This window comes from Antechinus flavipes, chromosome 1, assembly GCF_016432865.1.
Source record: "Antechinus flavipes isolate AdamAnt ecotype Samford, QLD, Australia chromosome 1, AdamAnt_v2, whole genome shotgun sequence".
NCBI classification, from domain to species: domain Eukaryota; kingdom Metazoa; phylum Chordata; class Mammalia; order Dasyuromorphia; family Dasyuridae; genus Antechinus; species Antechinus flavipes.
The window spans coordinates 363,714,389-363,741,243 of record NC_067398.1 but is presented as its reverse complement, the minus strand read 5'-3'; the positions used below and the strand labels follow the sequence as shown (position 1 = coordinate 363,741,243).

Below are 26,855 nucleotides of genomic sequence, written 5' to 3'. Positions count from 1 at the left end.
CCTTCACTGGGCTGTGTACAAAGGCTAATCAATTTGATTTGTTGGCCAGGTAAACCAGAAAAAGAGATGGGCAGTTCTATCTGACAAAGCCAGGTCAATCTGCAGGAAACTTAGGGCTGAATTAGAGGGAAATGGGTTGATAGGCAGCATGGCATAATGGATATACCATTGGACAGGTAGTTGAGACCTTGACTCAAATCTCACCTGCACTTCTAACTAGCTATGTCATGCTGATCGAGTCTCTCTGTGCCTCTTTTTCCTTATCTGTAAAGAGAGGGATTTGATCTGATCACCTCTAAGAGTCCTTGCAGTTTTGATTCTATTACATGGGCTATTTCCTCTCTCTTTTTTTTTTCTCCCATCATTGGTAGAAAGGGGAGACAGTTCGCTCAGAACCTATCAAGCAAATTTCTTATGATACTCAGTGGCTCCTACCCTAGCTTAGTAAAGTAGGGAAAGTATAGAGGGTGGAAAGTCTGATATATGAGAATGAGGGATAGTTTATTTGGTTGGGGGCCAATTTCCCCTACTAAACATTTCCCTTTTATGCTACCACAGCATTTTAAATGGAAATCATCAGCTTATATCCCAGCCTCAGGAAGGCAGCAGGAAAACCTGTGTGAGACCTGGGGTCCTAATCTAATCGAGAAACCCTGCTGGGGCCCAAAGAAATCTTAGTGTGGTTTCTTTCTTATTCATGGGTTGTGGGCTGAATAATTACCGCTTGGAAAACACCACTGCCAGAGTATTGAATATGAAAGGGAAGAGGCTCCAGACAGTGTTGGAATAGATGTATAAAAGGTGAAAAAAGGGAGAGAAAAATGGAAAGTAGATGAAGCTCTAAAAATTTTTTTTTCAGAGGCGCTAGGAATATGCCAGTGTGCCTTCTCCATCTCTTTCTAAATATTCTCCACTTCTGCTGAGTATCTACACAAACTCCTTTTCAGTTAACTAAAGAACACGATTCTTTTTTAAATTTACTTTTATTATAGCTTTTTATTTACAAGATATATGCATGGGTAATTTTTCAGCATTGACAATTGCAAAACCTTTTGTTCTAACTTTTCCCCTCCTTCCTCCCACCCCTTCCCCAGATGGCAGGTTGACCAATACATGTTAAATATGTTAAAGTATAAGTTAAATACAATATATGTATACATGTCCATACAGTTATTTTGCTATACAAAAAGAATCAGACTTTGAAATAGTATACAATTAGCCTGTGAGAAAATAAAAAATGTAGAGGAATTGGGAATTCTATGTAGTGGTTCATCGTCATCTCCCAGAGTTCTTTCGCTGAGGGTAGCTGGTTCAATTCATTACTGCTCTATTGGAACTGATTTGAAGAACACAATTCTTGTTAAACTCCCATATCTCTGATAGAGTACATCATACTTGATTTTATTAGTCATCGATATTCCAATGAAGACGCGTTTATCAGCTCCTTTCTTGAAATTGAGTTTTGGTTCCCTCATACGACTTACCTCTCTGCATCTTATACTTCAGTCAGACTGGAGTAACAGTTCTTCTCACTTTTCTCTTATCTTTGCTCTGATTTTTCCTCTTAAGTCCAGAATGCCTTCTCCTTCCCATCCCAATTTCCAAATTCTTCTTTCTAAAATCCTACCTATTTTACAAGGCCCAGCTCAGATGTTATCCCTTCCATAAAGCCTTCCTTTGGTTCCTCTATTGCAAATGTTCTCTAATTCCTAGGTACAGAACCAACACTTTGTTTATACCTCTCATATATTTATTATATCTACTAGGTATTTACTTATGTTTAAGTTGTATCTCGCCCACTATCCCAGAAAACTCTTCTTGTTCTCATTGAACAAAAGAGAAAACTGATAACCATAAGCATAGATGTAGAGTTGGAATTAACCTTTAGTGTTCATCTAACCAGTTTCCTTTATTTAAAGAATGGAAAAAATAAAGCCCAGAGAATATAAGATCACATAGGTAGAATGAATTTATGAATTCTGAAAATCATAGGGATAATGACTACAGTCACGGGATCATTGATAGACATGCTTACTTCAGGAGTAGTGATATTAACTTTATTGCTGTTCTCAGAGCTAGAGATGGGAAGGAGAAGAGGGATATATATTTGTATGAAAGATACTTGTGGCCTAATGATGACTGGAGAGCTGACATAGATCTGAATTGGGCTAGATGTGGAGAACTTTCACCAATCAGGAGCCCAGGGCAATGCCAAAATAGGCATTCAAGATATATTGTGTGAATTAAATTGTTTTCTGAACAACTGGAGGAGAAGGGGAAGGTAGGAGAGAAATAAAGAAGATTGGAAAGAGCAGCATTCAAATTTGTTGCTTTTTAATGTTTCTGAAGGCTAAATCTGAATGGGCAAAATTCAGGAATTTTGATTTATAATGTAATTTATAGGAGTTCCAACTATTGTAGATGTTGGATAGCTAGGGCTAGGCTCCTTTCTGCTTTCTGTGGCTGGCATTTTGACTATGCTTATTAATTTTATTTATTTATTTATTTTTACAATTTTTTTTACATTATAAATATTTACAGATTATCCTACTTAATAAAGTAAAAGAATTCAGTAGAATTAAAAAAGACAATGATCTGATCTGAAAGTACTTGGAACATCCTTTATTTGTAGGACCCTATCCCACAAAAAAGAAAATAGAAATCTAACAAAAAGGAAAAAAAAAGAAATTTCTTCTAACATATACATTGTTAATTCTCTCAGTGACCATGAACAAAACAATGCCTCATTTTGTACTCTAAATCCATCATCTCTCCGTCATGGATAGCATGTGTCACCTTTGGTGCTATGGTCATGTATAATCATTTTATTGATTGTAGTTCTTATAGCTTTTAAAGTTGTTTGTTATTACAGGGTTTTTAATGTATAAATTTTTCTCCTACATATTATTTTGACATGGTCAAGGAGAAGGCATGGGAGAACAACTAATGGCTCTTGGGTGAGAGGACCAGAGTTCAAATGGGGCATATTACTTCAGCTGGTGTCAGGAAGATCAGAGTTCAGATCTGGTCTCTGACATTTACTTAATTTTGTCACCCTGAACTAGTCATTTAAACTTGATGATTTTTACTTTATCCAACTTTAAAATGGGGAGAATGATACTTATAATTCTTGCTTTTACAGGGTTGTTGAGACTTACATGAAATAATAGAAAATACTTTATAAACATTAAAATGCTATCTAAATGTCAAGTAATTATCATTATTATTAAAGTGACAAAAATGAAAAAGCTATTTAATAAATCCTTCAACAAATTTTTGGTAAGCACCTAATATATTCAGCTACTGTGAGGATACAAAGTCAAGAATTAGCTGATTATCAGCACATCTAGAAAAAAAGTTTGAAGGTGGGCAGTAAACCCCATTAAAGATTTTGTCTTATCTGTGGATTATAATGATACATTCCTCATAGAGATGAGAAGAGCCATCTTAGGCTTTGGCTGACCCCTGGTAAAGTTTGAAAATGGCACCCCTTCCAGAGGCTTTGAACTTTCACTATAACCTCATACTTGGCATCTCAAACATAGATGCTTTTATAACATGGAAAGCATAATTTTCTGGCATTAAAGTTGTGTGCATTTATAAAAAGCAATATTGAACAATATTTCATGGTGTGCCCTGTGTAATTGACTTCTTTGTCTATACCTAAGCTCAGTCCTGCTGATGACCTTACCTTAAACATAAGAAATAAAGAATAAATTATGTTAGTAGGCAAAGACTTTTATTTATATTATAGTCTGATTTTTAAGATTAGTGCTATTTCTATCCTAATTTCATAGATGAGGATATTGACATTCAAAAGGATTTATTGAGCTATTTAGGAGCATACAGCTAATAAGAATCTTCCAGACTCTAACTCTAGGAAAAGATGCTGCCCCTTTTCCAAAGCAAGATGCTGAGGTCTCTCCATGCAAGGTGAAAGCAGATGAGGATTTGGGATGGTTGTATATCTAGTTGGGACAGGAGGACCTTGACAATTAGTCCTTGCTTTGGGTAGTAAATTAATGAACACTTTTTGAAAGAATAAAGAGACATTAAGAATCTATTACATGTTTAGCCTGTACTAGGTACTTTGGGAAAACAAAAAAGGGAGAAATGTGGTCCCTGCCCCACAGGAACTTAGAGTGTTACTGGAGAGACTAGAGTAATGCATCCCATGCAATCAGAAAACAAAATATAAAATAAGATGTTAAATTTTGAAGTAATAAAATAAATGTGAGATTTTAAACTTGGGGATAAATATAATCTTGAAAATATTAAAAACCCACAAATTTGAGGATGGAGAGCATTCAAAGGAAGATAAAAAAGGGGAAATTAGAAGTGATATTGGTTGGTTATTTTTACTACAGCTGATTAGTTGGATATTGGTTGGTTATTTTTTTTTTTTTTACTACATCTGATTAGTTGAAAGAAATAGATGACAAATTCCTGATATAGATAGTAAAAGTGAAAATGGGTGAAAGCTATACCTGTCTTGGGAAACTTTAATTATTCAGACATTGGCTGAAGGGTGTACTTTTCATTAGAAGTGGAGCATCTGACAAATTCTGTACTTGCCTTGCTGATAATTGCATCTCTCAGAAAGTGGAGGAAATTATAAGAGCATCCTCTTCTCTGGACCTGATTGAGAACAACTAAGTTTGAAGTAGAAATGATATGAATCTTTGGGGACATTGACCCTGTCATCTTAGAGTTTGTGATAGAGAGCATATTAGACATAGTTCAATGAATGTATCCTGGACTTGAAAGGATCAGGTTTCAAATAACTCATGTAAAAAATCCTATAGCTTATGATTCTAAAATGAATGACGGTTCAGGAGATATGAGAAATCTCAAGAGCAAAATTCTTGCTATCATCTTAAATGATTCTGGGGAGAATGGAGAAGAAAGGGGGAATAACATCTAAAAAGACTGATGTACCAGCATGTTGTTTCTTCATCTTTTGTTTTTGAAGAGGATCAATGATGTCACATACTAAGGTTAGGATATGTTGTGTTCATCTGTGGCTGATCAGTCCATTATGAGTTGGGAGGCTTGAACACAAGTAGTTCATTAGAACATTTGGGATGGAGATGTCTCTGGATTTGCACAGTTTATGCTTCCTTTGTACTATTGTAATTCTACTTTGCTCATGGAGTATAGCATCTGCTTTGATGTGGGCACACCTTACTGGGTGGTCCTGTGCCAGCATTTCCCTTGTCTCACAATGAATACTAAAGTTCTTTAGAGAGATCATAAGAATATATATTATATATAAAGACAGTACTATTATATATGTTATATATTGTACTATATATAACATATAACACAATATAGTACATATTATATATAAAAATTTATATTATATATATATATTACAATGCTTTTTCTGACCTACATGTATAAATGTTTGCCTTGTGCAAGTTCTCTATAAAATAATCTTTTAGGTAAGTGTTCATTTGGCATTCAGACTACGTGGCCAGCCCACCAGAGTTGTGCTCTCTGCAGCAGAGTTTGAATGGTTAGCATTTCAGCTCAAGAGAGGACCTCAGTGTCTGGAACCTTATCATGTCATGATCTTCTAAATCTTCCTAACGTGATTCAAATGGAAATGATTCAGTTTTTTGATATGCTTCTGAAAGATTGTCCAGACTCCACAGGCATGCAGCAATGAATTCAGCACCGTGGCTCTGTAGATCTTCAGTTTGATAGTTGGTCTTATACGTCTCTCCCACACTTTCCTTCAGAGCCTCCCCAAAACTGAACTAGCTCTAGCAATGGGTACATCGATCTCATTATCAATGTGTACATTCCTGGAAAGTCTACTGACAAAAGAAGTGGCATTTAAAATTTCTCCATTTAACCAGTGACTTCACATATGGATAGTGTGGTGCTGGCTAGTGGAGAACCTGTGTTTTCTTGGTATTGATTGCCAGGACAAAAACAGCACAAGTGGCAGAGAATCAATCAATCAATCCATACTCTCTTGCATCTCAGCCTCAGAGGCTGCATTGAATGCACAATTATCTACAAACAAAAAGTCACATACCAGCCTTCCCTCCACTTTGTTCTTGGCTTTTAGCCTTTTCAAGTTAAATAGTTTACCATCAGAGTGATAGCTGACCTTGATGTAGTTTCCATTCTTGATGAAGATGTTGACAACATCAGAGAAAACATGCTAAACAGCACAGGAGCAAGCACACATCCTTGTTTCACTCCATTGGTGACTGGAAGAGTGATAGCATTCTCCAATATCCAATATGATCATGCCATCATAAAATAGCATACTATTCCAAGATATTCCTCTGGCAACCAAATGCTGCCATGATTTTTCATAAGCTCTTAAAACTGATCAAAGGTCTTGGTCAGTTTGACAAATGTACAAAGCTCTGTTCTTTTCCTGGTATTTCTCCTGGAATTGTCATCCAGCAGAGACCATATTGACCATTCCTCAGTCCTTTCTGAAGCCACACTGGCTCTTTGGCAAATGACCATCTTTTGGGGGAAGGATCAGTGGTTTGGGGAGGATTTTCTAAGAATCCTGTAAGCAATGATTAAGATGGACAACCCCATTCCCGTTTCCTTTTCTTTTTTAATGATAGGCAATAACTTGATATTTCTTCTTCAGTTGATACACCTGCATAAGAGATCCCCAAGGAATTCAATTTTTGTAGTATAGACAGAAAAAGATAGAAATGGAAATGTATACCAAAAGGATAGTGCAAAAGCAATAATGCAAATCCTTAAAATACCATTAGGAAGGCTAAAACTCAGAAGAGACTGAGAAGTGAAAAAATGCTAATAATTAAAAAAGGGCTTTTTAAAAAACATGTGTGAGAGAGCACTAAGGAGAGAAAAGAAGGGATAGACTGGGAACTTGAAGTGTGGAAAAATGAATTAGATGGTCCCTGAGGTTCCTTCCAGATCTAAATCCTATCATCTAACAGTAGAATAATGTTAAGAAGGTGGAGCACAGGATCAGTTGATGCAAAAAATTGCTTGATTATTCAAGGTAGACTTAAATTATGGTTCTCTATTAATAGACAAGAGAGAAAAGACATTTTGCAACTGTTTTCTCTATCAGAGTAAAAAGAACAAAACAAAGACTGAAACTGTAAATGAGCTATTATGAATAGAGCATAGAGCACCTCACTACCCTTAGTGAAGTAAAATCACTAGATTCAGATGAATTAATTTGAGGGTGCTAGAAAACCACTACCACCACAACAAACAACTCAAGATGATTAAATCACAATTTTAGGGCAGAGATCACTGAATCCAATTCCCTCATTTCACAATTGTGGAAACTGAGGTCTAGAAAAGTGAAGTGACCTGATTCCAGAGATGTGCCATGCTGCTCACTATTGTTGTTCATATAATTACTGATTATTTTCAATCATCTGTAAATGATCATGTAGAAGGGAATAGATACTATAGATTAGGAAATGGTCCTAATTTTCAAAAAGAAAAAAGGCAAGTGAATTCTATAAGCTTCCTAGTAAAATTCTGAAGTGGAATATTTATGGAATGATTTGTCAACACTTAGAAGAGGTGATCATTGGGAGCCAAATTTGATATATTAAAAAGTCATGTCTGACTAGCCTCACATTCTATTTTAAAAGTGTTATTAGATAGGTAGATCAGAATATGCTGTGTACATAGTTTGCTTGGGATTCATTGAGTTATTTGGCAAAGTTTTCCAGGACATTCTTGTAAATAAAATGGAGAAACATGGACTTGTGGCTGATTTAATGACAAATTGCTATATTCAAAGGGAAGAGACTAATAGATGAATTTCTACTTTGGGAGGGTTCTCTTGAGGTCTCTCCTTCCCAAGTTCTGTCTTTTTCTGTTTGACACTTCCAGCTGTGATTTGGATAACAATACATGAATAGTATGTACATGAAATGTGTAAATGACAGAAAACAGGAGGGATAGCTAGGATTAGAACTTGAGCCATTTTAAATCCTACAGCACCTGGTTTCTTTCTCTAGAATAGATTTAAAGTTGGAAAGGGTTTTAGAGAACATGTCTGATTGTCTCATTTTACAGATGTTGAAACTGAGATCTGGAGAAAGTAAAGCCAATCCATTCATTCAAGGTTACATGGGTAGTAAATGGTAGAGCTGGGATTTGAACTCAGGATTTTTGATTCTAAACACTATGCCCTTCCCACCATACTCACACTCGGGCTGTATCTCATACTTGTTAAATGACCAGACGAACTTTGTATCTGGACATACAAGAAGAATCTAGGTCACCCCTTTACTCTTCTTTCCCTTTCCCCATCTGTTGCCTGCAGCTGCCAGCTGTGCCTGCCACAATGTTTGAATAGGCCAGCTGTGCCAACGATATCACATTTGTATGGGACACAGGGTCCCATTTTTAGCATCTCCTTTTGGGTCTGCTTTGAGATTTTCCACTTGTGGCTTCCCCCATCTGTTTAGGAATACAACCTGAAATTCTGCCCCCTGGCTGTTACTTCCAGGAGACTCAGATTTGGTAAATAACCCCATCCTCCTTCCATTGGCAAGATCGTGAAGTCTATGAAATGTGCCTTTGGCAGCAAATATACTCTTTCTGCTCCCTTTTTTTTCTCTTCCATCCTCCCTGCCCCATATGCATTATTTTCTGAGCTTCCCTCTCTGTCTAGCCAGGCAAGAAAACTCACTCAGATTAAGATTTTAAAGACTTAATATATTTCTTTCTCCCAAAGACATCTATATCAGAAAAGATGTGCAGGAAATTGAGAGCTTAATCCAAAGAATTACAGCCTTCCAGGCATTAATGGGGGAAATCTAACCCAATGCTTCCCAAATCACATGCTATGCACCTGGACCCACCTCTAAGGGCAGCACTTGTGAAAGATTTTTCTATGATGGCAGAAGGGGTGCCGGAGGTTCTGTGTCGATTTGATGAGTGCTCAGTCTATAGGGGACTGTCTTAACTCTCTGCATTACTTTACTTCTTTATATCAGTGATTTAGATAAAGGCATGGAGAGCATATTCATCAAGTCCCAAATGAAATTAAACCTGGAGGCATAAACTAACATAGGAGGGTGACTAAGAGGAGTCAGGACTCAAAAAGTTCTGACCTATTACAACACTGATCCATGATTCATTAAGAGAAATAATGAATCTAACAAGATGAAATTGAATAGAGATCAATTAATCAATAAACATTTATTAATGGTATTAAGATTAATGCTACATTATTAATAGTGTTAATAGTACTTTGTGCCAGGCACTGTGCTAATCAGTAGGCAAAAAGCAGTGTCTGCCCTCCAGGAGCTTATAAACTAATATGGGAGATAACATATAAATAGTATATACAAAGCAAATTATTTACAGGTTAAATATGAAATAGTTGGCACAGGGAAGACTCTAGAATTAAAAAGGTTGGGAAAGGTCCTATGAAGTGTGGTAAAAAATAGATATAGAAAAGGGAGGAGGTTGGGGAAGTCAGACAAATTTGACTAACTGGACTTTGGGAAATTATAGTAAAAGTCAGGTGAGTGGAGATGTGGGGAAAGTAAACTACTGTTTTTTCCCAGTTGTGTAAAGAAACCTGTAAGAGTTGTCTTCAAAGTTGCACAAAATTTCGTAAGGATTTCTGATTGCCTAATTTGTAAATAATCTGTATCTCCACCATTCTCATTACTCAAATTAAGATTTTTATATCCACCCTAAATCTCTTTTCTGAGATCCCATCTTACATCATGAACTGAGGGAAGTGGGGGGGGGGTGTCTCTGAATACAAATGTCTACCTCTTTGTAGTATTGCTTCCATCCCTACCTTTTGCATCCACTTTAAAGATATGGCATTGGGTTATCAGTCAATAACTCTCAGGGATTTTGTAAAGACCAGTGAAATCATGAATCTTAAAAATCTCTATTTTCTTTTCCTTCTCATTTTCTTTTTCCTCTTCTTCCTCTTCTTTTTCCTCCTTCTCTCCTTTCTTCTCCTCCTTAATTCCTCCCCTCTTTTCCCCTTTCTTCTCTTCTTCTTTTTCTTCCTCCTCTTCTGCTTTTTATCTTCTTCCTCTTTTTCATCTTTCTCTTCCTTTTTTATCTTCTTCTTCCTCTTTTTCATCCTCCGCTTCCTCTTTTTTCATCCTCTTCTTCCTCTTTTTCATCCTCCCCTTTCTCTTCCTCTTTTCTCCTTTCTCTTTTTACTTTTCCTTCTTTCTTCTTTCTCCTCACCTTTTCCCCTCTCCTTTTCTTTTTTCTCCTCTTCCTCTTCTTTCTTTTCTTCTTTCTTTTCCTCCTCTTCATTTTCTTCCTCTTCTTTCTCCTCTTCCTCCTCATTTTTTCTCTTCCTTTTCTTCTTCCTCCTTGTCTTCCTTGTCTTCCTCCTCATCTTTCTCCTTTTGCTTTTCTTTCTCCCTCCTCCAGATAGAAGATTCTGGCTTTAGTTCAGGCTTTGTCACTAGTTAACCAAGTGATTCTCAATGGCTTTGTTTCCTCATATACAAAACAAAGAGGCTGAATTAGGATTGTGGAGGGTATAGTGGGAGGAATGCTTCTGATATCAGATCATGCTTCTGATGCTTATTACTTATGGGATCTTGGGCAAATGATTTTTCTTTCCTGGGCCTGAATTTCCCCATCAGTGATATGAAATGATTGGACTGGAAGGCCTCTGAGGTCTCTTAGGCTACTTAGTTTTCCTATTTATACAGCAAAAAAGATTGAATAGATGATCTCTAAAATTCTTTCTAATTCTAATATCCTGTGATTCCTTACCAGCCTTGTCTTAATAGGGAAATGAGGTAGATTAGACAGTATGTAAGTGACAGTTAGATTTAGCCTTTGGAAGAAAAAGAGGCAAGGCCCTTTGCAAAGCTACAAATCAGTAATGTAAATAGCACAGTGGTTGGAAGGCTAGGTTGGAGTCAGTAAGACCTGAGTTGAAATACTGCCTCTGATGTTTACTAGCTCTGTGACCCTGGACAAGTCATTTAACTACTCTCTGCCTTAGTTTCCTCATCTATAAAATGGGGATACTAATAGCTGTAATAGGCTTTAAAAACCCTACTGGTTTAGATAGAAAGAAGAGAAGGCCTTACACAGATAGGAGAGAGTAAATAATTCAAAGTGGTTGCAGTGTATACAAGATAGACTCTCAGTGTGAGGTCAGTCTGATTAAAATGGAAAAATCTTGATGGGGAGAGCAGGGACCCCTCCCCCCCCTTATTTATTTATTTACTTACTCATTTATTTATCCATTTACTTATTTATCTACCTTTTTGTTCATTTATTTAGTTGTTGTTTCTTTAGTCTGTTTCCCCAGTGCCTAGCAGAGTGCTAGCAAATAGGTGGTAAGGAGTGGGCAGAGAACAAGACAGAGTGGTATTATTAGATCTATGCCACAGGAAAATTAATCTACAATTAATCTGGAGCCAGGATGTGAAGGATGGAGTATAGAGGGCTGAGAGAGAGTGGGAAGAGATTTGTTATGAGGTTGTTCTGACAAACCTTGTAATGAGGGCCCATCTTAGGGTGAAGATGTGAAGAGAAAAGAGGGGAGAAATTTTGATTGAGGTAGAATCTGGGTAAATCCTGAGAAATTATTAAATGGAAAATATGAGAGAGGAGATAACATTGAGATATTGGGCCTGGATGACTGAATGAATGCTGGTGCCATTGACCCAAATAAAGAACCAAGAGGTAGAACTCATTTTAAGGGTGGGGGGGAATACTAAGCTTTGAGTCTGTTGAAGTTGGACCTTGTCCAGCAAAGATTGGAAATATGGGTCTGAATATAGAAATTTGAAATGTATCTGAACAATGGGGAGACAGAGGTAATTGAGATTGCTAAGGAAGAGAGTTCAGAGGAAGAATGGAGTCAAGAACAGGATACTGGAGATATTCCATTTGAAGGAACAGATTAAGAAGGTTGTTTTAGGTCCAGAAAGGGCCATAGTGGTCACTTGGTCCAACATTCACAGACAATAAAAGAGAAAGAGAAGTTGAAGCCAGAGAAGCAGCAGAAGAATCACAAATATTATCACTGATGTTGGGGGAATGGGGGAATGAGACATAAAGGAAGGGGCTTAGCCCTTTAAAAACCTTTCTGAAAACTCCTCAGTTTCATAACCTCAGGGGATTGAAACAGTTGCTGCAGTTCTCCTAGCTGATCACAAAATGCTTCATTTGACTTATGAAAATAGTACATATTTCATGCATTAATTTGATCTACTTACCAGAGGTCACTATGGTGCAATGTGAGGTCACTATGTGAAGATCTATAAATTGGCATCAGATTGACTATCAGTTTTATTTGATTGAAACATTAAACTCAGTTTATGTATGCTCAGTCTTCATGGTTCATTGATGGCTTTGATATTTGCTCCCTATTTAAGAGTCTAAGAAATATGATGTAATTATCTTTCACTTCCGTTCTGCTTTTGATGGCTTTTTTTTTTACCCTAGATCCCTAGGGTATCCCTATCTTCCCCACCCCAGACTGCTCCCCTGTCTCGTCATCTTTGCCATCAAAATGAATTTATTTGTGTGTCGACCCCTCAGAAAGGTCTTGATCCACTATAGCATATTAATTCATTACACCATCCAGAGTATGTATATGGGTACTTTAGCAGTAGTATTCTAGAGATAATGCCTTAGAGATCTTGCCAAAGTGGGCCCTTCAGAACCCTAACAAAGGGAGAGAAGGGGAGGGGAAAAAGAGAGAGAGGGAGGGAGGGAAGAAGAGAGGAGGAGAAAAGAGAGATAGAGACAACAAAAGTGGACAGATTAATTAGGAGACTGTTTTGAATTTGAAATGTAATTTCAGGTAATGCTCTAGGCCATTAAGACAGACTTTTTAATAAGGGGGGGGTGCTTTTCGCAAAGCACTATTTGTATCATACCCAACTCCTACAAGCCTGTTTTTAGAGGTTCATTCCTTTGGGTCATAAAGAATTTTTACATCTGTCCCCTTTCTTCCTATTCTAGTGCAGGCCCTTTGGATAACTTTTAGGCTAATCTGCTCACTTTTATTCTCAAAACAAAAATGTCTTTCCTTCCCTCCTTCCCTCCCTCCCTCTCTTTTCTCCTATCCCTCCCTCCCTCTCTCTCTCTTCTCCTATCCCTCCCTCTCTCTTTCTCTCTTCTCCTATCCCTCCTTCTCTTTTCTTTTCTTCCCTCCCCTTCTCTATCCTCCTCTCTCCTCCTCTCCCTTTCTCTCTCTTAGGATTCTGAAGTGCCCAAATAGCATTGCAAAGAGGTACCACTTTAAGCTGTTCTTAGGTAACACTTCAATAAACACTGGTTAATCTCTATATAGAATATAGCTCCAGAGGAATGGAACTGAAGCTAAAGGCCTGAATCTGATGGGAGGAGGTCCAGCAGAGGATAGAGGAGATATCTGAAAGCTGCAAGTGGGAGGGAATCCAAGAAAGCTGTCACTGTCACAAATACCCTCATCTCCCTACCTTTCGTGTGTGTGTGTGTGTGTGTGTGTGTGTGTGTGTGTGTGTGTGTGTGTGTTTAGGGAAGGGGCCACAAGGACTGCATTTCCTCATCAGCAAAATGAATGGCGTGGGTTTGATGACCTTTAAGGTTCTTTCCAGGACCTTATTATTCTCTCATGAGAAGGGTTGCCCACCCTGATTCCTCCTTCCTCAAATGGTGATGGCAGAAGAGAACTAAGATGTAGGGGAAAGTGCTTTGCAGTTGGAAAGTACCCAAAATATTGGCAGTCAAAATCAAAGCTTTCCCTCTTCCTGTCTCTCACTGTCCATCCTGTCAGCTTTAATTCCAAATACATTGATTTGAATGCTGCGAACTTTAGAAGAGTGGAGCAGACATCTGCCTGGGCAGATTTCATTATTACTAATAAGCAATGATGGCCTCTGATAGAAACCCTAAAGCTCAGTCATTGAAGGTTTTGCCCCTATCCAGGCAGGAGGATTTCAGAAGAATAAGGGTTACTTCTTCCAAATAGGAAAAGTCCTACTGATGCTGAAGAAGACAGATGGTTCTCTGATAAGTTTGTGATTTTGAGTTGAAAAACCAAAACACCCAGGTAGGATCCTTTTGTCTTTAAGATCAATCAATCAATCCATCAATTGATCCATCATGAAGGAATAGATGAGTTTGCTAACTGACCCAATTGTTAATCAAAAAATAGTAGTAAATTCACTGGATTTGATGTCAGAATACCTGCATTTGGATCTTAGTGGTGCCATTCTCTAGTCTTTGCAGGCAAATCACAATATCTGAACTTCTGTTTGCTCACTTGTAACATGAAAAGTTTGGACTAAACAAACTAAATAAACTAAAGATTTCCTCTGGCCAGGGACATGAAGGTAAATATTTGACAAATAAATTTCCAAACTCCTCCCTAAAACCAACAAAATAAAAAAAAGGTACACTTCTAAGTTTAATTTGAATTAACATTTTCTTTATTGCTTTTTTAAAATCCAAATGATCAACAAAACAATAAAACAAGCCTGATTTGTAGCATCTGCTGTTGTTAAATGCTCATAGTGAAAAATTTAACCATCCAGAGAGCTGGAATGAACTGACTCTAGCATATTCCTGCCTCCAGCCCTAAGAGCTGGAAAATTTATGAAGATGTAACTAGCTTTGAATGGGACAAAAAAAGGAGGGTGAGAAAACTTGCAAGTTTAATCAGGTAGAGAAGACTCAGTTACTAGTAAGACATGAAATACATAATTCATTGCCAGATGAGACCAAGTTGTAATTAGGAAAAAAAAGGAAAGATCTGGGACCTATAGACACAAGCAATGGTATGCTTCAGCCAGCTCCTACTAGGAAACAGCCTATTGTTAAATTGTCATATGAGTTTTTACATCTAGGAAATCAGAAATGACACAAATCAGGGCTTGGTTTCTTGTTTTGTTGATTAGATTTAGGAAAGTGATGGAGACAATATCAATAATGGTGGTGAAAATTAAGTGTGTTTTGAATACTTTTTCCCCAGTCACTTGTTAAACATTTATCATCACATCCCTGTAACAATGTTCTATGATGAAAGAGACTTTGGTACATTGTCCTTTGGAGAGGGGTGGTGTGGGATACATAGCCTTATGGCCATCATGAAGACTGTATTGGGAAGAGCCCTTCTGTCTAAGGCAGGGGAAGGGAACACTCAGTATTCGGGCTGTAATAAGGGCTTCAGAATCATTGGCTAAGGCAACAGCAGGCAATGATGAGCTCAACACTGGGTACCACAACCTCCCACTGTTTGACTTCTATAAGTTGATAATTTTGTATGGTTTGTGAATAATGTTATAAATATCCAAATTGCTCTTAGCAGACAAAAGCTTTCCCATCTCTTGTCCAAGACTGAGCTAGGATGGAGCTCACCTGGAGAGTGGCTGCTATGGAGAGAGAGAGAGAGAGAGAGAGAGAGAGAGAGAGAGAGAGAGAGAGAGAGCGCGCGCGCGCGCGAGAGCGAGCACGCGCATGCTCACTATGTGTTCTTGTTAACTAGGTGCTAAGCCTATTTGTTTATACATCTGGAAGTAAAAGTGTTGTCAGGATCCTCCATATTTGGGGCAAAGTCTTGGTCTTCTTCTCGATTATGGCTCTTTGTCTAGATAATGAGTTCTGTTGGCCAGAAAAAGAAGAGGGCATTATATGGGCAGAGAAAGATTTATAGAAGAGGTAAGATGTGATTGTCCTTGAAGGAAAAGCAAGATCCGAATATAGAGGAAGATATATGGTGAAGAGGAAGAGATGAACAAGGACATTTTCAGTACACAATGACTATGTATCTTGGCCAAATGGGCAGTATATGTAGGGGAGGAGAAGGTTGGGAAGGTAGATTAGAAGTAGATTACAGAGGTCTTTAATGCTGGTCTTAAGAGTTTGGGTATTGTGCTATAAGCAGTAGGGAACTGCTAATAATTTATGGACAACAGTTAAGAGCTGAAGTGTTTACTTTCTTCCTTCAAACTCTTTGTCTTTGATCTTTCTCTCCTTCTTTGATCCTTCCTTCCCACTTCCAGTTTCCTCTTAGGATTTTGGGCTTTGATAGGTGATTTTTTGCTCTATTTTGCTTGGAACCAGATCTCCATGTCACTTATTGGTCACCCTTTCCATCCAAACCATGCTGCCTCCTAAACTCACCACCTCTTCTACCACAACTTGTAGTGAACTTGTATGGACTTCTCCCATTAGAATGTAAGCTCTTTGGGGACAAAGACTTTTTTTTGTTTGGACTTAGCATAGAGCTTCACATATTGTAATGGTACATAAGGCTTAAAATTCTATGTCTATATCTGTCTATATCCATCTAAAAGGGATTAGGCTGAAGAGCTTTATATTTTAGAAGGAAGAACTTACTCATTAAATGAATAAGGTCAACTAAATTGCATTGGAAAGAGTTAGCATATTCAAAGGGGAAGAAACTATGTTCAAGGATCTTTGAAATCATTTTATTTGCTTGCCAATAATGAAATATAAAGGGCAGCTAGTTGGCACAGGGGATAAAGCTCTGGGCTTGGAGCCAGAAGGACTTGCATTCAGATCCAGCCTCAGACACTTACTAGCTGGGTGACGCCTGGGCAAAGCGAGTTGGAGAAGGAAATGAAAAACCATTCCAGTATTTTTGCCAAGAAAGCTCTGGATGGGGTCACAAAGTCTTGGATGTTACTGAAAAATAACTGGACAAGAAAAATGAAATACAAATTGTGATTGGTTGTCTATTCCTTAAGACAGAATCATGCAACAGTTGATTCTAATACTTTTACAAGATAGTTTCTAACTCTGATCATGTTAAAGCTGTTGACCAGGTGCTCTCTACTGGTTCTAACTTAGTCTTTCTTGTTCTTGTTTTCCCAGGTGCCCCTTTTCAAAGGTCTCAGCATCCTCACGCTACCTCCTGCCGCCACTTCCACTTGGGTCCCCCCCAGCCACAGCAGCTCACTACGGACTTCCCCATTGCGCATCCTGTGCAGTCCCAGCCGGGCCTCAGTCCCCACATGGCCCCGGCCCACCAGCACAGCGGCACCCTCCACCAGCCCCTGACCCCGCTGCCCACCCTCCCGTTCCAGGACGTCACAGGTCCCTCCTTCCTACCTCAGGCCCTGCACCAGCAATACCTCCTCCAGCAGCAGCTCCTTGAGGCCCAACATCGCAGGCTGGTCTCACACCCCAGGTGAGTGACTAGGATGAGGGTCAGGCTGAGGGATTCTGGGGAATGGGGAGACTCTTCCCTGTCTGAGTGTCGAAGCCATCGTCACCTGAGAGGCTGGTCATTCTTTAGGAGTGGATGGGAAGTTGGGCCTTAGACTTGCTGGTCATCAGTCTACAAGAATTGTCAGGGCACTCACTGTTGTTTATAGAAGGAGATTTTGCCTCGATAAATGAAATGACTTCCTAATAGCAAGGTCTGCCAAATAAAGAAGGTTCTGATTCATGGGAGAGAGAGAAAAAGAGAGAGGGAGAGGGGGAAGATGCAGAGGGGGAGAGAGGAGGGAGAGTGAGAGAGGGAAGACGCAGAAGGGGAGGAGGGAGAGGGAGAGAGAGTGCAGAGGGGGACAGAGAAAATGTCCTGGAGAAACTGGTATTTTGAAGGATAAGTAGCATTTGAACTGGTGGGAAAACATAACATAAATATAGCATGCTAGCAAGAGAGTAAGAGGGAAATGGACCTGACTGGATTGGAGGGCTGCTGTTGGGGAAGAACAGGAGGCGAGGTAACCAGAGACTGCAGGGTGCTGTGAAAAGAAAGCTGCATTTGAAATCAAGGAATCTGTGTTCAGCTGTCAATCCTGCAACCTGTGTGAACTTGGACAAGTCACCCTCTGGGCTTCAAATCCTTATCTGTTATCATCCAACAAGCATTTATTAAACACCTACTATGTGCCAGGCATCTATAAAATGAGGGGATTAGATGAGATACCCTCCAAAGTCCCTCCTTGCTGTAATTTTTTTTGTTTTTTTAATTCGGTGCCTTTGGTTTTCATATCACATTCATTTCTGAATGAATATATCCCTTCCTATCCCCCTATCCAGAGAACCTTTCCTAGTAACAGATTAAAAAATAAATTGGGAAAAACTGCCAGTTTAACCTAACCAAACAGCATACTGAGGGTGTCTGGTGAGCTCCAAATCCGTGATTCTAAATTGGAAAAGCAGAAGGGACACTAGATGACATCTATGAGAAATGTCTAAGTAATGGGCTAGGATCAGCTAGGGACACTTGAGGTTCTTGGAACAAGGCTTCGTAAGGCGTTTTGGAAGAGATGAGGTCTTGGAAAGGGATGGACAGGGACCCAGTTCCGCACCAGGAGCCCTGATGTTGATTCCTGGAGAGAATAGCAGGGGTGGGTCCCGGCATGTGCAGCTTTGCCCTAAATCAAGTGCGTCTATGCCACAGGCGGACTCAGGAACGTGTGTCCGTTCACCCTCACCGGCTGCATCCAGGCTTTGACTTCAGCCATCAACTACAGACGCCTCAGCCCAGGTATTTGGCTGAGGGCACCGACTGGTGAGTCTCCTGGGCAATCCTGTGTCTACCTCCCCTCACTGTCCGGGGAGCACAGATGGGGTATGGGCAGCTGGGACTATGCGAGTGAGTCGGGGAGGTGGGAAACATTTCTTGCCTATACTGATTCCATCCTCTTCCCTTTCATTTGAGTAAGAAATAAGGCCTACTTCCTCATCTTATATACCCACCCCAAGAGTCCCTTCTGCCCCCTGTCTAATTCCCCAAAGGTTAGAGAGCAAGACAATAATTGCTTATTGATTCGACTGTTTGCTGTCCATTTAACGTCTGGGTCTGTGCTAGCAAAGGTGAGCTGGACCTGGTTAGCTCCTACAGAGTTTATAGTCTTGTGGCAAAGGGAGCAGGAAATACATAAAGAACAAAAAGGACCACAATACAAAGTGCTGTGTGGTTATTGCCCAGAGTGGAACTTTGGTTTGAATTTCTAGCTCTAATCTATACAAGCCACTTTCTGAATCTGTTGTTGTGAAAGAAGACACTTTGAAAACTCTATGGAAATAGGAATTATCATTATTAGTAAAAATGGTGACAATAATTCTTATGGAATAATGGGAGGCCTGGACTTGTAGTTTTCCTTCAAGTCTTATTTTACTCGGGTATATGACACCCTATCCAGGTCTTGGGCCACCAAGTTGGTTCTTCTTCCTTTCTCAAGGAGTTTAATACTTTGTTCAGTCTTCCTTTCCAGACCAACTTTTGTCCTTTGTACAAAGGACAAATAAATTTCCAAACTCCTCCCCAAAACCAACAAAATAAAAGAAAAGGTACACTTTTATGTGTCAACATTCATGATAGTCCCTCAAACATCCTGATCTTTCATATTACAAGTCCTCTCAACTCTCTTAACATTTGCCTTCTGACTACTCCATAGCCATGCACAAAAATGATTACATCCTGGACCTTTCCATCACCCATGAGGAGTAGAATTCAAACCAAAGTTCTTGCTGTCAGCTCCACTCAGATTCTTCCAGAATTAAGCATTCTGAAATCCCTTTATTTTACCATAATCTCTTGTTATTCTATCATTCCCTAAGCTATACTCCTCCCAAATCTATCCTTTGTGCACACTGTGACCTCCAGTTCCATACTTCAAGGTTCTACAAGCCCATTACATCAGATTTTACTTTTTTTCCTCCCCAACATTTGATCTATCAGTCCATTCAGCTGTATGCTGCTATTTTCTAATTTCTTGCTTCTTCTCCCTATCACTGCTCCTATCTTGCCAAATCTTAACCCAAGATTATCTTCACTTCATCTCCTCCAAGCCTAGTCCTACTTGTAGTTTTGATCCATCCTTTCCCCATTCTCTGTTCTCTTCTGGCAGATTGCTTCCAGTTATCTCCTCTCTCTTGCTCTAATTTTTAATCTCTGCTCATCTACTGCCCTCTTCTCTGTGGGCATATAAAATTAAATCTCACCCATTCTCAAAAAGTCTTAAATTGATCTTCTAACTCTTCTTTCACAAACAAATCCCAAATAAAAAATACTTATCCTCCCAACCTCCACTTCCTCTCCTCTTATTTATTTCTCACTCTTCCAATCCAGTTACCTTTTGTAACAATAATCAAATCAGTACTACTTCTCCTAGAAAAGACATGCTAATCTTGCCTCCTGTGATACATTCACCATCTCAGTGATTTCTCCTGCCAAGCTGCTCCTTCCTCGCCAACACCCTCTTATATGTATTGTTTTCCCTTATTAGAATGTAAACTCCTTGACCTCAGACACTATCTATATTTCTGCATTTGTAATCCCATCACTTAACACAGAGCCTGGTACATAGTAAGTGCTTAATAAATACTATTTCATTCATTCATTCACAAATAATGACACTAAACTACTTGCTCCATAATTACTAATGAGCTTTCTTTAAAAAAGAATTTGTTGATGTCTTTTGTTTCTATATAACCTTCATGTTCTAATATACTCCTCTCTTTTCACTTACTCAATGATGCATCTTTATAACAAAGAATAAACAGAAAGAAAAAAAGTTTGGCAAAATCACACAGCAGAATCTGACAATGTATTCTGTTTTCCTAGCCCCTAGCTGCCAAATTCTTGAAAGAAAAGAGGAACATTTTCTCATCTCTTCTCTAGAGCCAAACGTGGTCATTATAATTACATGGTGTTCAGCTTCATTTTTTTCTTTTTTCCATTTTATTTTGGAGTCTCAGTGATTTCTTAATTGTTGTCTTCTAGTCTTGTTTGTCTTCATCCTTCTTGACTTCTCTGAAGTATTTTGTCCTGTTGATCACTTATCTTCAATGTTTTCTCCTTTCCTTTCATATTTGTCCAGTGTCTTCTCGGTCTTAACCATCTGTTTCCATCTCCTAACTGGCTGGACTTTAAGATTCAATCCAGAGACTCCTTTTCTCTCTCTATGACTTGGTAACAATGATTTCTTGAGCCCCCAAGGGTTCAGTTATCATCTCCAGGCAAGTAGTTCCTGATCTGTATATTGAGTCCTAGAGCCTTGCATCACCAATGGCCTTTTGAACATTTCCAAATTTATGTTTCATAGATCTCAGATTTAATATTATCTAAAACAGTACTCTATCTTTCACTCTGAATCTGCCCCTCTTTCTAACTTTTCTGATTTGGTAGAAAACAATATCACCCTTTCAGTTGCCCTCGGTTTGAAATCGAGTCTTCCTCAATCTTTCACGCTTCCTTACTTTCAATGTCCAAATCAGTTCTCAAGTCTTGTCCTTTCTCCTGCTGTAGTATCTTTTGTATCCATCTCTTTTTCTCAACTTAGAGGGCCACTAATACTATCCTAGTTTAGGACCTCAGCATCTCTTGCTTGGACTAAGGCAATCACTTCCTAATTGTTTTTCCAGTCAGGGTTCTCTCCTTACTAGATTGTAAAAAAAACAAAACAAAACAAAACAAAACAAAAAAAAAAAACTGAACAATAATGTGTTCTATATTTTAAGTCAAATTATTTCAGTTGTCTTTCCTTATCCATGACAATTGTCTGACCCTATGCTTTTGCATAGGCTGAGCTTCAAGTCTGGAATCTGCTACCTTCTCATCCTTGCCTCTTGGAATACTTAACTTTCTTTAATATTCAATTCAGGTGCCACCTCCTACAAGAAGACTTCTCTGATCCTTCTTGCTGTTTGCCTCTCTCTCTCCCTAATTCTTTACTTTGTATGTAGTTTATATTTATATACAGACGTGTGATAGTTCTGACTTGAAGCACCTATTGTTAAATTTTCAGTGTGAATGTTTATCTCAGAAATTGGCAAAGTCTACAAAGGATTTTGGTGTCCCTCCCCCTAACTCTGATTGTCTAGATTTAAGTGAAGGATAAAATGTTAATAATACAGTTTAAAAGTAATAATTTATAGATAGAAAGAGAGCCCTTTTAATTGTTCTGCACATATTTGTTTATATATATTAATATTGTTTTCTTCAAAAGAATATAAGTTCCTTGAAGGAAGGGAGTGGGTCACTTTTAGCCTCTTTTCCTGGCATACAATCCCTTGATAGAACTTGATGATTCATAGTTTTATTAAATCAAGAAAGTCTGAGTTCTGATCTTGCCTCTGAAACTGAATAATGTCTAGTATAGTGCCTGGCACATGGTGGGTACTCAATTAGTGTTTGTTGAATTGCATTTATTACTGTGGAAGACTGAATAAGTTACTCAAACCTCCTTCGCCTCAGTTTCCTTATTTGTGAAATGGGAATAATGATATTTGTACACCTAACTCAGAGGGATGTTGTAAAGTCCATATGGTATAATGTATGTGGAGCACTATGCAAACCTTTAAGGGCTTTGACTGTTAAACAGATTGTTGGGAGGCATGCATGAAGCTTTCAAGTGCTTTATGAATGTGACTTACTGTTGTTGTTAGTTATAGGGTCTTCAAGAAAGGAGGGACCTGGGAAGGTCAGGGAATATACAATGGAAGAATTAAAACTCAAAGTGGACCTCAGAGAATAAATGGGATTTAAATAAACTCACATTCTAAGTGAAGGCAGAGATTTGGAGATAAGAATGCATGAGGCATTTTCTGGAGATAAGACTAATCTGGTTAGAGTAAAGAATTCATCTAGGTAGCTGGTGTGAAATCAGACTGGAAAAAGAGACTGAGACCTCGAAAGCCAGGTTTTGTTATTTTATTCTGTGTGAGATAATAGTGTTGAAATTTCCAATAGCCTAGTTTGTACAGGAGTCCTATCATTTCATGCTTTTGGAAATATAATCACACTTCATTAATTTGCTTTAGTTTGTAAGGGAGGTCAGTTTAACTTGGAGACAAGTCTGAATTAAATATTTAACCAAGACAACAGTTGGGTTACTTATTTGAACTGGCTTAACTAGATGTTGTCAAGGAAAGGGTCCTTTGGGGATATCATTTAACAATAGAGAAGTGATTTATATGTAAAATTCTAATTATCTATATCTAAGTGTAATATTTACATTTACAGAAGATTGTGCCATAGTAGGAAAAAAAAAGCTGTTTTGGACTCTGAAGATATGCTTTTAAGTTTTGCTTCTGACAGTTGGATTGGGAATATGAACCTGAGTTGCCCAGGCAACTCAACTGATATCTAAATTGCCCCAAACTGAGGAACTGCATTAGTAGGGGAGATTACTCCATAGTGGCTCCCCATACAGTTAAAATCACAGGTCTGGACCAAAAAGAAAATGGAATGTTGAAAACAGTTGATTTTCTTTTAAACTAGGTTAGACATGCTTCTTACTATCTTATTCCCATATTTATTAACCAAGCTGGTCTTTTTTTTTTTTTTAAGTAGATAAAGAAAAGGTCAACATCATCCTAACATTTTCCTAGTTAGTAATTGTCTGAATTAATGAGGTTTTATTACAGATAAAATCCTTTCCCCCTGAGACATAACTCTGAAATAATGCTGTTAAACTGTAGGTCAGTGTTTTTCCTGTTCCCAGGATGTTTTTTCGCTAAAGGCATGGAAGATCTGGATTTGAATCCATATTCTTCCACTTAGTACATGTCACTTGTGTGACTCTAGAAAATTTACTTAATCTCTCTGGGTCTTGGCTTTTTCTTTTGTAAAATGAGGGTCCTATAGTACAGATTTCTATAGTTTTTCCAATTTTTAAGTCAAATGACCCAAATATAAAGTTGTATTGAATGTTGTGGCAGCTAGTAGCTTAGAGTGCTGGGCTTGGTTTTATCATCCCGATTTCAATCTAGCCTCAGACATTTCCTGTGTAACCCTAAGCAAGTCAATTAACTACCTCAGTTTCCTCATCTATAAAATGAGCTAGAGAAGGAAATGGCAAAGCAGTTCAGTATCTCTGCCAAGAAAACCTCAAATAGGGCCATGAATAATCTTATCTGCATGTAGCCCCAGAGATCTGACCAGTGCTTCTCAGCACAGATCTTGAGGAAGACCTCCCTGTTCTGCATTTCCTTTCCTGTGTTTGCTCCCTACTGTTTTGCTTCTTTTGCCAAGGCTGGCCCGGATTTTCAGTCAGCCTCAGAAGTTTTCAGAAGAAAACAGCTATCCCTCCTCCTGAGTAATTATCTCTGCTCCAGCAAGTCTAGCACAGTGGTGATGAGGGGGTTTTGTAATTATGATAAAGCTAACGATGTTGCAAGGCCCTCTTCTTCCTTCTGAGAGATTTCTTCTGCCAGGAGACCTTGAAGCTGCTAATTGGATTAGAGAAGGAGATGCTGCTGGAGGGGCCATCTCCCCATTCCACAAGGAGCCCTGGGATAGAAGGAGGCAGGAGGAAGGAGAAAGATGTATCAGGAGGTTTGGATTATTTCTCAGTAGACATCTGAAGTGTGTGGTCTTCAGAGACCAAGTGGAGAGCTCCGGATCTTACCTGTTGCCAGCCCCTAGTGGTTGGAGCCACAGCCTCTGAGTTTGAGTCTGAGTGTGTCTAGTTTTTCTTCTTTATTTGGGGAAAGCTTACATTAGTTCTAGGCGTTCTCAAGGACCCCTCGGTAAATTTGGGGGCCTCATGGTTTAGGAGTTAATGCTAGTAAAAAAAACACACAAAACAGAAGTTTCCCCTTGGATTTCTCTTCTTTTCCCAAACGAATACTTAACACCTTGGTTAATATCTAGGTTCAATGAGATTGAGAAGTAGGCTGATCTAGGGAAAAGTGAACTAATTTTGCAATCTGAGGATCTAAGATCAAATCCTGTCCCTGATACATGTCCCAGGGTCTTCTCCAAAAAGAGGAGGTGGGACTAAGCTTCTGAGATTGCTTTGTCCTTTAAATTTATAATCATAGAAACCTAACATTATTCTCATCCTTTCCCCAAATTAATCATCAAAGAATAATAGAGTCAGGGGCCCTGGTAGAGAGACCCAATTTTGCTTTGTTTTTTTAAACAATCTGTGTGATCAAAGGCAAGTTATTTTACCAGTGGGACTCAGTTTCTCTGTATGGAAATCGAAGGGATTGACTTAAGTGATCTTTAAACATCCATTTCAAATGTTTGTAAAAGAATTTTAAGGATTGAGCTGAATTTTGGAATGAATGCGTAATTAAGAATCCAGCACCTTTGGGGGCACAGCCATACCTCTGAAGGTGACACTGGGGAGGGGAGTTACACTCCCACAGCCAATCTCTTGGAGACAGAATCATGGGCTGGGGGCACCATGGGACTGACCCAAGGGAGGCATTCCAAGATCATTATAGGTGTTAGCAAGTGAACAGTGCCTGTTCTAAGTGTCAGGGACCAGTCCTAGCACCTAATTATAGGCTAACTGATTGTGATATTTAAATGACAAGATCTGATGGAGTGCAATCGAATTCTTGCAGTAATGAGCTGCATTATAACCATGTTCTTCTGTAGTGATAAGAATAATGACAAAGTAAGCTCTAATAAATGGGGCTGGCTCCTGGGGGAAAAAAATTTGTGCAGCATGAGAAGCTTCAGGCATCTAGGGCCCTCATATTCTTCCTCATCAGAGCCTGTCTTCAGGAAAAGTTCTTTTGGGCAGTGATTTATGTCTTACTATATGTGGCATAGTGGTTAGAATATGGGGATCTAAGTCAGGGACATCTGAGTTTGAATTCCTTGATGTAACACTGTGTGACTCTGAAATAACTTACTTAACTTTTTTGGGTCTCAGTTTCCTCATTATAATGGGACTAAGATCTGTAATGTCTCTAAATTTATAATCCTATGATACTATGTTCCCTGCTCTGTAGAACTTTATATTTAGGTCATGGGACTTAAGAGTTGAAAAAACCAGAGAAACCATTTGTGTGTGTGTGTGTGTGTGTGTGTGTGTGTGTGTGTGTGTGTGTCTAAGTATATGTTTACAGAAATTTATACAGAAATTATAACAAGGTTAAGGTAATTAGGGATTTGACAGGGATAGAAGCAGCATGGTACAGGGGAAAGAGCATTTTGAGTGAGAGGACCTGACTTCAAATCCCAGTTCTGCCCTTTACTACCTGGTTAAACTTTGAATAAGTTGTTTTTATGTGGACCTCAGTTTCCTCATCTGTGAAATGAGAAGATTCAGATGAAATAATCTCTAAATTATTTTCAAGATCTAAATTTATGATCTGTGATTCTATAATTTGGATAGGAGGTGCTGGTTATTCAGTCATGTCCAACTCTTCGGGACTCCCATTTTGAAGGTTCCTTTTATAGCCCATTTTTACAGATGAGAAACTATGGCAAACAGGGTTATAAGTGATTTGCCCAAAGTCACACATCAGATTTGAACTCAAGAAGATGAGTCTTCTTGATTCTAAGCTCAGTACTCTATCCACTGCTTATTGCGCTCCACCACATTGTCTGGGTCAGAGGTGGGGAATGCTGAATTTATAGAGTTGGAGAGGCTCTTGGAATGCTTTAGGAACAAAGACACAAAATAAATGAGTACCTGGTTAGCAGGAATATTTATTTTAAGGAGGAAGTGACCATCTCTTAGCTGTCTTCCTTCTCTGCATTTTTTGCCGACTAAGCACAGGCCTCCCATCATTGTCTTAGGCTCTTTCTGTCCCCTCTTAAGTGGGATCCTTTTTCCATCTCAAGTCAGGACATGCCTTCATGCTGATTTTCTTCATTAGAATTGCTCTCTGTCTCTCTCTGTATCTGTCTGTCTCTCTCTGTGTCTGTCTATCTCTCTCTGTGTCTGCCTTTCTGTCTCTCTCTGTGTCTATCTCTCTCTGTGTCTGTCTGTCTCTCTCTGTGTCTGTCTGTCTCTCTCTGTGTCTGTCTGTCTCTCTCTTTATCTTTCTCTGTCTCCTCTATCTGTTTCTCTCTCTCTCTCTCCTCTCTCTCTCTCTCTCTCTCTCTCTCTCTCTCTCTCTATCTGTCTGTCTCTCTGTGTGTGTATCTGTCTGTCTCTGTGTGTGTATCTCTGTGTCTGTCTCTTTTTCTCTCTATGTGTCTGTCTGTC

General features: G+C 38.8%; 1 protein-coding gene across 3 annotated transcripts in view; it reads left to right on the top strand.

Moving 5' to 3' along the window:
• The window catches only part of ARK2C (arkadia (RNF111) C-terminal like ring finger ubiquitin ligase 2C), a 161,007-nt gene that overhangs the window by 115,323 nt on the left and 18,829 nt on the right, over window positions 1-26,855 (top strand). For 2 of the 3 annotated variants that reach the window (XM_051969667.1, XM_051969669.1), the window contains exons 2-3: window positions 16,813-17,128; window positions 18,353-18,463. In XM_051969667.1, coding sequence (XP_051825627.1) covers window positions 16,813-17,128; window positions 18,353-18,463 — 427 coding nt within the window. The remainder of the gene's footprint in view (window positions 1-16,812; window positions 17,129-18,352; window positions 18,464-26,855) is intronic. The other variant, XM_051969668.1, reaches the window with a different exon arrangement.